Below are 11,464 nucleotides of genomic sequence, written 5' to 3' on the forward strand. Positions count from 1 at the left end.
TAAATAGTAGACTATGTGTTCTTCCAGACTATATTCTGGAACCAAATTTCAGCGAGATCTGCTAACCAGTGCTGGAGATACAAACGTAGTAACAAACATCCATCCAAATTGCATATACCTTATTACTGTAAATTTAGTTTAATTTAATTACAGCTTAGTGTTGATGTTCTTATAGTGGCAGTGCTATTGTGTGTTTTTGTAAAGTAGTAAATTAACTATTCTTGTTTGAATAATGTTTATTTTTACTCACGACGTCAAACAGTACGCGAACTTTGATATCACATTTACGCTTACGTGTGAGTATGCGAGAACCAATAGAAGTGTTAAATCTACTTGTAAATAATTCACTAGTGTGTGTGTCAATGTAATTTATGGCTACAAGTAATGATACTACAATTTTTATATAATTGTACATTTTAACTTTAAATTACAATAACACTAGCATTCGCCCGCGACTACGTCCGTGCGAAATAATAAAAATAAAAAGTAAGTAGCCTATGTGTTCTTCCAGACTATCCTCTACATCTACGCCATTTGTAATATTAATAAGATTTTTTTCATCAGTTATAAACATTTATAATGCTTTTATTTCGTCTTAAATTGATTAAATACAGGCAACGCTAATATCTATGGCCAGTGGTTGCCTCGCTCTTTTGGCGAATCCAGTAGCCGCTAGTTTGTCACCTTTTTCAATAAAAATATCATATTTGGTGATGTAGCACGTTAACATAATTCACACTTTATGATAATGATTTCTTTTTGAAGTGTTTTCAAAATTGATGTTTTTAACAAATATATTGCTTATTTTTTTTCAGATATTCGACTTTCCTTGTATTGTATCCTCTCGGGATAACAGGAGAGTTACTATGTATGTATCATGCTCTCGACGAAATAGCTTCTAAGCAGTTATTCACAGTGCTAATGCCAAACACATGGAACTTCATATTTAATTACTATTATTTCGTAATATCCTATATGTTTATCTATATTCCCATATTCCCGGTGTTATTCGGACACATGTTGAAGCAGAGAAAAAAAATGCTAAACAAAGATATTAAAAAACAAGTATAAATGAATTGTTGACAGGCTTTATTTCGTAGGCAAATTAAATGTTTTCGTTATAAGTTACTTTATTCACAGTTTTTATTTATTTTCAGTAGCAATTATACCTATTAATATAAGGAAATAATAAAAATGTAACTTTTCAATCACGTCATATTTTTAACGAGGCACGTAGCCGATAGCGTCAAATATTTAATTTTGTAATGTAATCATACTAAAACTGAATAAATCTACATTTAAATTAAGAATTAAATGCATTTTTGAAGGTTAAATATTTCTTTATAATATAATTGAATATATATTTAAGGTAAATCGGATATTTTGTTAATTAGTAAGTACTTGCGTATAGACGCTAAAAATACGGGACGCTGGAATAGTAATTTATGTTTTTTTAGTTATTTATATTCTGCATTTGAATTGTTCGGGTTATGGGCAATGAGGTTGAATGAATACATATTTTTTCTAAAAAACTGATGTTTTTTTTAATCCTAATACCTACCTAATATAAAGATGGCCGACACCCAGAGTGGAGGGGGTCAGCTACCAACTGTCAGTAGTATACTGCGATTACCAGATAAAATCGCGTGTTAATTGAAGTAATCTATCAATACTTGTCTATATAATCAATAAATCTGTACCCGGATACCAGACATATCTATATAATTATTACCAGACAAGTTGCAAATAGACGTCATTAGTCATTAGGCATTTTCCTGTTATAAGTAAACAAGTGGCGTGGCGTAGAGGGTAACATTGGGTGGAAAAAGTCACTGCTCTAACAAGGTTAGGGCAAACTAATGAATGAGGTAAAAACTAAACATTATTGACTTGGCTCGACAGATAACATTAATTATTTACTGATTGTTAAAACACTACCTTAACTCTTAATTCTACGTCGGTGTCAGTCAATTTAGATTTATTACTTAAACGTTACTATACTTACAATTGTTAATGGTAAAAATGTCAAAACCCTTACGTAGAAATAAATATCACTGCATACCTCGGCTGACACCGACTTCAAAGTAATAATAATTGTACAATATAGACATAATAGCAATACAATACAACAATACAATAAGGGAGGTTTACTATTTTTAAGGATTTATTTCGTTACTTTTTAGTGTACTGTTTTTTTTGAGAATATTTTGTTTTTAGTGTATTTTGTTTGGAAGTCGGTTTTGTTTTTATCTTATTTTTAATTAGTTGTTCGTCATACTAGACACTACTGAATTAAAGGTTAACCTGTAATCTTAGGGTAAGCAGAGATTATGGATTGCCATTTGGCGTGTTCTTGGCACACGTCTCAAATAATTTTGTTCTTCAATTTAAAGATACACAGATTTTAGTGTACAATTTACAGGATAATAAAGAAGAAAGATTTTAATATCTCATAATGAATAATAAAAAATTAAAATATCTTGACTCATAATAAAACTCATTAATTACGTCTTAACAGTAAATATTGTAATTGGCTATCACAGTAATCTCGATCTGTATCCGAATTGTTATCAGATCGGTTTGCTTTTAATTGTGATAATGTTTGTTTCACAATTATCAATCGATCTTGGCCTTATAAAAGGTATTAGCTTGGAAAAATGATAGTTAATTAGAATACGTGTTGTATGATGAAGTTAACAGTGGCGGTATTGGCTATATGCCTTGTGGCGGCCGAGGCTAACATTGTTAAAGCCCCTTACACAGGGTAAGCTTTCTGATTTTTTTAACCACAATGATGTTAATGGTAGGAGTAAATTGCCATACAAGAAAATTTCTACGTAATTTGTCTGAACCGTAAGCTACTCGGCTTTAGTGATAATTAAAAGTACGGTTTTGTTTTCTGCCATCGAGTTTAAATGTAATTACTACAAGGTACTTTTTTAATTTGTCGATTAGCGTGGACGCTAACTAATAATGGAGGAAGTCAGGATTTGCGATTTTGTTTGTAATCGCTGTGACGTATGAACTAATGTATTCTACTTTATTTGTAAAATGTGTTTAGATTAAGATGGGGTCACGGCCAGACCGCGAACATCAACGAGTACATCGACAACACGGTTCAAATGTTGGTGCCCTTTATACAGAACAAAGGTCTCGACCCTATGACTCTGCCTGATGTCAGCGAAGGTTTTAAGGTGGTTAGTATCTGGCGTAGAATTAAAAGAATATTGTCTTTTACAGCATATCAATAATTACTCATTATCGATTGGAGAAATCTTTAACAGGTGTTATACGGTTTTTCTGAATTTTCCTTTTATACAGATAAAAAATGATTTAAATCTGTAAGCGAGTAAAAGGATAAACCGATTTGAAACAAATTAAAAGATAGTAATCGTATATTTCGTAAGTTTTATCGCTTGTAGGATTAGATTAATGGCTACTAGATTTAATAGTTTTTTATCCATTTATGAAATTAAATCAAATGTTTATTAATTTATTACATTACAGAAAACTGAAACATGAATTCGAATCATCAAAAGAAACTAACTAGAGGTCGGCCTGGCAAACTAATTTTAAATGTTTAATTCTATACAATCTGCTTACTTTTTAATACAAAGTTCAAAAGGCCCTACGTATGTTTTTCAATTTTACATATGTTAATTTTAGAATTCAATTGTTCTCTACGTACCTATACACTTGATAAATTCATTAAGTAAATATTTATATACAGGATATCTAAACAATACGATTTAATTGTAATTTTCTAATATTCTTGGTTCTTTTTGATTGCAGAAACCTCTGTGGATAACATACAGCGCATTGCTAAAGCTTCATGATGGTACCATGACGGGGCTGGTCAATCTGTCACGCTCGGGCGACCAAAAGGTCAACTATTTCGCCAAAATGTTGCGCGTCAAATTACAACTGCGTTTTGAAGACCTCGAGGTAGGTTCCGTGAAGTCCTATATTTATGGATGTTAATATTATAATAATTCCAAATAATCGATCCGTTTACTTTTTATTCGTTTATTCTTTATTACTCCTTTTACTTTGTAACCTTTTTTATTTTTTATTTCCAGTTCAAGTATAGGTACCTCGTAAAAGTAATGAACATTGGTCCTACTGGTGGAATCGTTGGTTCCCTGAACCGTTTAGATGTTGTAGCTGATGTCCTCATTGACTTCAACAACGACGAAATACAACTCCAACAATTGTCATTAACGAATATTGGGTAAGTCACAATTAATGACCTCAAGCCATTTTGGTGTGACGAAAGGTTTAACATTATTTGAATTAACTTAATGTTATTTTTTTTTCAGTCGTCTACGTGTGAAGCTTACGGGTAACGGTTTAGTAGATTGGTTGGTCAATCCCGTAGTTAGTGTGTTCCTCAGAATATTTGATTCGACTATCATCAAGGAGGTCGGGGTGATCATTCGCGGGGTTGTCCAGAACGCAATTACAGACATCAACGCAAATCTTAAAGATACCATTGCACGTCTTGAATCGTACAATTAATTAAAGATTGTTTTTGTTTTTTAAACAATAAAGGCATAAAATTAAGCAAAGTTTTTTTTTACTTGGCGGCTATTTCTTCACATTAATATTATGTCTGTAACATCCTGGACCCATTATCTATATAACAAGTACGGTGTACATAAATTATTTTTGTATTATAAGGAAATTAGTTGAAAGTAACAACTCTACCTTAATTAGAACCCAGAGTTAACACTGTCAAAAAAAGTATATTCACGACCTGTTTACTATTCTTTACATATCATTAATATGTCTTGGCCTCCAATATTTAAATGTATGTAATCGCTCGACATGACTGAAAATGATCTCGAAATTCCATCTTTAGCCTCCTGATGGCACAATAATTGTAATATCTTATTATAAATTCATATCACGACTGCAGTGTTGAGATAATACTTATTTGTGAGTAGATTATTAAATTCAACATTTTGTTATTTTTGAATATCCGTCTCAAACAAGTTTTAAGATCTAAAAATTATTATCTGCAAATTTTATTATCTATGATACATAAATGTCAAACTCAAATTGATTGTCGTGACTGTCAAAGTCAAGATCTTTTGAAAGCATGGTGTGATTGTTTCGTGATATTTATATGTAAATTTAAGGGATTTAACTTATTCCTTTTTAAACTGTGCTTCTAACACTTAATATAAAATCAGTATTCATCAAAATGGGAAAGGCAAAAAAATTAAAGCCATCCCAAATTGGTAAAAATGTTGCACTTGCGGATCAGATTGAAGCTGTAAATTCTGTTAAAAATAAAAGTCGCATTAAGCAGAAGAACCGACATGATGATGACGAAGAAGTGAGTATTATACAGTTATTTCTACACTATGTCGGCTAATAAAACGCTCGGTTTATCTTTTAAATTAGTTTGTGAACGCAGATTTATCGAAGAAAATATTGAAAGCTGCGAGAAGACAACAAGTTGAACTTGGTGATGGTGAAGCTGGTGCATCAGTTAAACATGTTCTTCCTCTAGAAATAAACGGTATGAATTCTACAACAATTTAATCTTTTTTAAAGAAATTTTTAATTAATATATCTCATTAGTATTTATTATATTACAGAAGCTAGTTCTGACAATGAAGTTGACTCTGATACCGACGACTTGGAGCCTGATACTTTTTATGACAATATTGAAATCAATGAGGAAGATGAAGAGGCATTAAGAATGTTCATGTCCAGTAAGCCGGAGAAGACCAGGACATTGGCAGATATTATCAAAGACAAAATAACAGACAAACATACTGAACTCCAAACACAATTCTCAGATGTAGAAACATTGAAGCTGCAAAATATTGATCCAAGGTTTTTATTTTCTTTCAAATTTTAGCAGGTTAATGACATTTATAGCTATAGTATAATTGTGTAGTTTAAAAAATAATCTCATAATTCATCCTTTTTGTTTCTGCAAATGATTAAAATTGTCTTTTAATAACTCTTTCAGAATAAAAACAATGTACCAAGGTGTAAGGGATGTTTTACAGAAATATCGCTCGGGTAAATTGCCAAAAGCATTTAAAATGATAGCACATCTTCAAAATTGGGAGCAAATATTATATTTAACTGAGCCAACAACTTGGTCAGCGGCAGCAATGTATCAGGTGGGTTAAGAAAGACGAAATACTAATTGTATGTTTGTTTTTGTTAATCGTTTTTATTTTACAATTGATTGATTTTTTCAGGCAACAAGAATATTTGCATCAAATCTTAAAGAGAAGATGGCACAAAGATTCTACAATTTAGTTCTACTTCCTCGTGTGAGAGATGATTTAGCTGAATACAAGAGATTAAACTTTCACTTGTATCAAGCATTACGAAAGTCACTATTTAAGCCAGGAGCATTCATGAAAGGCATTTTACTGCCTTTGTTAGAAGTAAATGTTTAATTTTTGCTAAACATTTGGTGTTAAATTTATAGTACCTTCTATTAATAAATTTTAACTTTTAGTCAGGTGATTGCACATTACGTGAAGCTATTATTGTGGGCTCTGTTTTGGCCCGTAATTCAGTACCTGTCTTGCATTCTAGTGCAGCTCTATTAAAAATTGCTGAAATGGACTACACTGGTGCCAATTCTATATTTTTGCGAATATTGTTTGATAAAAAATATGCTCTGCCATATAGGGTTGTGGATTCGGTTGTTTTTCATTTTCTAAGGTGAGTGAATGATAATGTTTTATTTGTTAGGCATGTTGTAAAATGATAAGTATGTTTAATGTGAAAATAACTCTTTACAGATTCCAATCAGAATCTAGAATGTTGCCAGTGTTGTGGCACCAAGCTCTTCTGACATTTGTTCAACGTTACAAAGCTGATATTTCTACAGAGCAACGAGATGCACTCTTAGAATTATTAAGAAAACAATCTCATCCTACCATCACAAACGAGGTAACAATGATATTGTAATCTGTTTGAGTATTATACTTGATTTTGGGTTCATTCTCTTTAGGGGCAGTTTCTCCTTGATGCAAAGTTCACGCAGTGACATTTTGTTTTAGATTCGCAGGGAGTTACAAGCCGCCCAGTGCAGAGATGTTGAAGTAAATGAGGCTGCACAGAATTGTATGGCCATGGAATAAATATCACGACAATGTACTTTATATAAATAAATATATTCAGTGTTTTGAAATTTGTGTTTTATTACATTTGGTTGTTTCTTTTATGGCTACCCTTTACTGTGCTTTAAATGTTACACAAAAATGAAATGTCTTTTAAGTTTTTATTGGACTTTAATTGGTATAGGTATATCAACTTGACTAGATATAAAATGTATTGGCGGTAACACTGATTTGCCACAATCGCATTTTCTACCTGAGATAAAGTCGTATGACCCAACTTTATAACCACAATTTTCACAGTGTAATTTTCCTTTAGTCCATTGTTCATCCTCAACCTTTGTTCTGATCCATGTTGGCATTTTATCTTCATATAAATAAACGAATCTTTTTAAATCGTAGCTCTCGCAATCCTTAGTGCCGCATGACTGGAGGTTATGTGTAATATTTGAGTCGTTTAAAAGAACATGACGACATTTCCGACACTTGATTATATTACTTTCTTGTTCCATAATAAATAATTGTATTAAAGAGTTATTTCTTAATATTTAAGACCTAAACTTGTGCAAATTGTAAAAAAGTACAGTATTTATCATGACCATGACATTTGTTTGACAGATGGAAGTAAACAAATATTTTTGACATGACATTTATATTTGGCAGTCCTTTGGACAGATTAAAAAGCTTTAGATTTTTTTTGGCGTTGCGACTGGTTGCGACCCCAATGTCAATTTAAAAATAGGCAACCTTATTCAAATCAGTCTCTGATGATAATGATTCTTGACTATCCGTAAAATTAATTCCATAAAACATTTTTCCATAAAACAACAGCCTTTTTATTCCATGAAAACTTCAATCATATTGTATCAGTACTGGAGAAGTGTGGTTTACAGAAACCAGTTTCGTTTAAAAGCTTTGTGAGGATTATGAATATTATAAATAAAGGAAAAAGTTTATTTTGTAAATAAAACAACAATTCGCATGTGCGTGATATTTTATTTTCATTGATCTTATTTAGATATTCAACGAGAATTTAGCGCTGTCCAATTAATGCAAAGTTTTATTAAACTATATAACTAATGTGCTCTGTTTAATTAAAACAATTTACGTACAAACATGTACAATACTTAGCACTTATTCCGGTATTAATCAGTGTAACAATAATGAGCGAACGTTCAATAATAACGTTGTATAAAAAATTACTCATAAAGCGATAATTTGTGATTTTATCCTTTCAATATAAATAATCTGTTCTTTTCTCTTCCAGTCAGTAGTTTATAGATGTTCGAGTGAATTTTTAATGTTATTTAAGTACAGACAGGCTTGAAAACCACTCATAACTTAAATTAGAAAAGGTTGCAATAAAAATTGTAAAGGGAGAATTATGAAATGAACAAAAATTAGATGTTTAAACACTTTTTTTCTAAATAGGGAATATTCTCGTTATTGTCTAATATAATACAATAATATTTTAGAATGTTATCGAGTGGTGAGCAAGCCGCTAAACACTAGTTGAAAAGAGCTTTACAGTAACCTGACGATATATCTTCACAAACTCGCTTACCTATCTAATGTTTTGATGCAAAATCCTGACGTGTTTATGCTTACATTAAGCCGTATCTAATTATTTAACCTCATTGCGCTTACAATCTAAATTACGAAAATGAGACGCCTGGCACTAGAAACACGCAACATGCTTTAGAAAAAGATTTTGTGTAACAAAACCTAAAATAGCTCATGTCGGTGAATAAAACATCACATTAATAAAATAAACGCATTGGAAATATCATAAAACGACTTTCATATATAGTTATTTAAATATACATTCTGAATTTACGTTAGGACAAAAGACGATAATTATGAAGACTAAACTAAAATTGTGGTAAGGTTTTTTTAGTACAGAATGTATAAATAAATAAATATAATTAAATGTAACATATTCAGTGATATCCGCTTCATTTTCAGCTTAACAATATAAAATTTCGATCACAGACAAAATTACTAATTATTATTATTCATACGCATTTCGTTTGCGTTAAATGTTGATGAAATATAAAATACTTAACTTATCAATACAATATTCTAATATAACGTGTTCATTAAAAGCTGAAACAACCAGTGTGTGACAATAATTTCCAAATTAAGCAACAGTCATACATTAGATAAAGTGAAAAGAATATATTTTCTGAAAGAATTTAAAAGCTTACTTAAAATACGCATTTGTAAAAGGGCACATTATTTTATAGACAGACACGATTTTGTCAAGAGTTTTCTAGGTAAAGTGATGTGGATGCACTCAGCAGATAAGCATGCGTTTTTTAATTACCATTCATTGTAACTTCTGTAATGACGTACTTCGATTTGTTTTAGTTACAATTGCCCAAATATATTGATATTTGATTTAGCACATCGAGAACAAAACTACAGTTTTGCCCAATGTGCCAAATAAAACGGCTACTATAAGTTAAAGGTAGTTGATCATTAGACCTGAATGGAATGTCTTTTTTTGATTTATTGTGTGTAATGTTGTGTTCGTTGTTTTTTTTATTTTAATTTTGATATTGGTACTCTAAAAGTAAAAGTTATTGTTATACTTCTTTTGAAAGAACCATTACTTTGTAAATCAGTATAAAATAATATTAATTATATAAAATTGAAGCCTATTAAAACTTAATTTGATTTAAAATTTAGTTTTTTCAATTAAAATACAGATTTATTTAGAGTTAATGTAACGAAATTAACAATTATGGGTCAAATGTGTGATGCAATATTTATTTCACGATAAGAATAAATGGTTTTCTTTTGCAACATTATTAAACTTATTTTAAGTTTAAGGCTTAAGTGTAACAAATCATATGTTATTAACGTGGTTAAATGTAATAACAAATCGTGTCTGCTCCTGAAAACGCAACATGATAGTAAAAAAAATATAAAAAAAAATACAGACGTATTGAGTACCTCCTTCTTTTTCGAAGTCGGTCAATAATAATTATAAATGATTTAATTGATGTAATAATTGTTAATAGTAATAATACGAACCTCAATTTTAGTATCTTAGGAGGTAACGTGTATGTAAGTGTGGTATAGTGTGATTGCTTGATGTCAAGATTTTCGGATTGACAGTCTAAATATCTATGAAGAATAATTAATCTAAAAGGAAATGTGTACGTTCAGTTTAATAGAAATGATGTGCGGGCTAGTATTGTAAGCGAGATTTAAACTTTAAATATATTTATTGAATCGTACAGATCTAAATTTAATTAAATTTAATGTCTAGACAGCTAGTAGGTACTATTGTTAAATCCAAAACACCCTGTGCTTAGAAGCGCTTAGACTTAATGATGAACCAGAGAGAAGAAAGGGGTTACGCAAGGTTATGATAAGGGCGGTCAGAGTTCAGTTGTTTTGAGACCAAATCCAATATTCTATCCTTAAGAATGATCTGAAAATTACTTAAGATAAAAATGGACCTATTTACTCATCAACAGGGTCTATATTAAACGATTCATCAGGTTATTTTTTCAATTGCAATTTTTGCTGTTTTTGACGTAATTATATAATTTACTCAATGGGAAATGGTTCGAGATCGATTATTGGGTTTGACCGTTAGTCAGTAGTCATCATTTAATCACTTAACTTAGGTGGAATCGTGGCCAAGCACTGGTTTATTTATGTTAAAAATGTAGATAGTACAGCGACCAAGGTTATATGGATTTTGGATTGTGCGCTTTATAGCTTTTATATTATTAACATTTGTAAAGTTCTTATTTGTATTGCCATTACATCAAACACTTAAACTAATATAATGAATAAAATAAAATAAATTAACAAATTAGCTCGTAGCTTAAGTTATAAAAATAATTGAAATATCAAAACGTTAATAGATTACAGAATGCTGTCAAAAATTAGATTAACATGTTTTAAAACAAAACTACCGCTATTTTTTTTCAATAGAATTGAAATAAAGTAATCATTATCCAACGACAAATTTCTCGGTACGTAAAAAATTGCAAATTTAATCTTATTATTACTTACATTAAAACTTATATATTAAAAACAAATTATTTCCTATAATTATGTATAAGTAGATAAGAAAATAATCAAGATCCAATAATAGTAATTAAAAATCCTATTCATATAACTCAATTTGTGCAGAATTTAACTTAAAATTATTGAAAAACTACGAGCGTAAATAAGCTATTATTAAAAAAAAGTGTATTGCATTGAATAATTAACAAATTGATCTAATATAATGTATGAAAAGTGTATAATTTATATTTTAAATAGTAAGATTACAAGACTCTACAACTACAAAAGCAAATAACTAATGTGCTAAGCTTGCTTACAGTAACTTCGGCAAAGCATAA

At 30.3% G+C, this 11,464-nt stretch overlaps 3 protein-coding genes across 4 annotated transcripts in view; all 3 read left to right on the forward strand.

Moving 5' to 3' along the window:
* The window catches only part of LOC106108164 (very-long-chain (3R)-3-hydroxyacyl-CoA dehydratase hpo-8), a gene marked incomplete in the record, with an annotated part of 4,447 nt that extends 2,923 nt beyond the window's left edge, over positions 1 to 1,524 (forward strand). Inside the window, 1 exon segment of the mRNA XM_013289258.1 lies at positions 816 to 1,524. Within this exon segment, the coding sequence (XP_013144712.1) occupies positions 816 to 1,071 (256 nt within the window).
* Positions 1,525 to 1,586: 62 nt separating this feature from the next.
* LOC106108163 lies at positions 1,587 to 4,796 on the forward strand. Of its 2 annotated transcripts, none has more exons than XM_013289257.1 (5): positions 1,587 to 1,868; positions 3,062 to 3,197; positions 3,793 to 3,945; positions 4,080 to 4,231; positions 4,320 to 4,796. In XM_013289257.1, the coding sequence occupies exons 1-5, from the start codon at positions 1,864 to 1,866 to the stop codon at positions 4,516 to 4,518; spliced, it is 645 nt and encodes a 214-aa protein (XP_013144711.1). In that variant the 5' UTR covers positions 1,587 to 1,863; the 3' UTR covers positions 4,519 to 4,796. The 2 variants fall into 2 exon arrangements, with proteins under 2 accessions (XP_013144711.1, XP_013144710.1); XM_013289256.1 differs by lacking the exon at positions 1,587 to 1,868 and adding an exon at positions 2,540 to 2,764 and having other exon boundaries at positions 4,320 to 4,795.
* A 280-nt stretch (positions 4,797 to 5,076) lies between these two features.
* LOC106107851 (bystin) lies at positions 5,077 to 7,171 on the forward strand. Its single transcript, XM_013288858.1, has 8 exons — positions 5,077 to 5,341; positions 5,410 to 5,527; positions 5,607 to 5,847; positions 5,987 to 6,143; positions 6,225 to 6,416; positions 6,491 to 6,699; positions 6,780 to 6,930; positions 7,041 to 7,171. The coding sequence occupies exons 1-8, from the start codon at positions 5,207 to 5,209 to the stop codon at positions 7,119 to 7,121; spliced, it is 1,284 nt and encodes a 427-aa protein (XP_013144312.1). The 5' UTR covers positions 5,077 to 5,206; the 3' UTR covers positions 7,122 to 7,171.
* Positions 7,172 to 11,464: the final 4,293 nt, after the last annotated feature.

This window comes from Papilio polytes, unplaced genomic scaffold (assembly GCF_000836215.1).
Source record: "Papilio polytes unplaced genomic scaffold, Ppol_1.0 DF821845.1, whole genome shotgun sequence".
In the NCBI taxonomy this organism is placed as follows: domain Eukaryota; kingdom Metazoa; phylum Arthropoda; class Insecta; order Lepidoptera; family Papilionidae; genus Papilio; species Papilio polytes.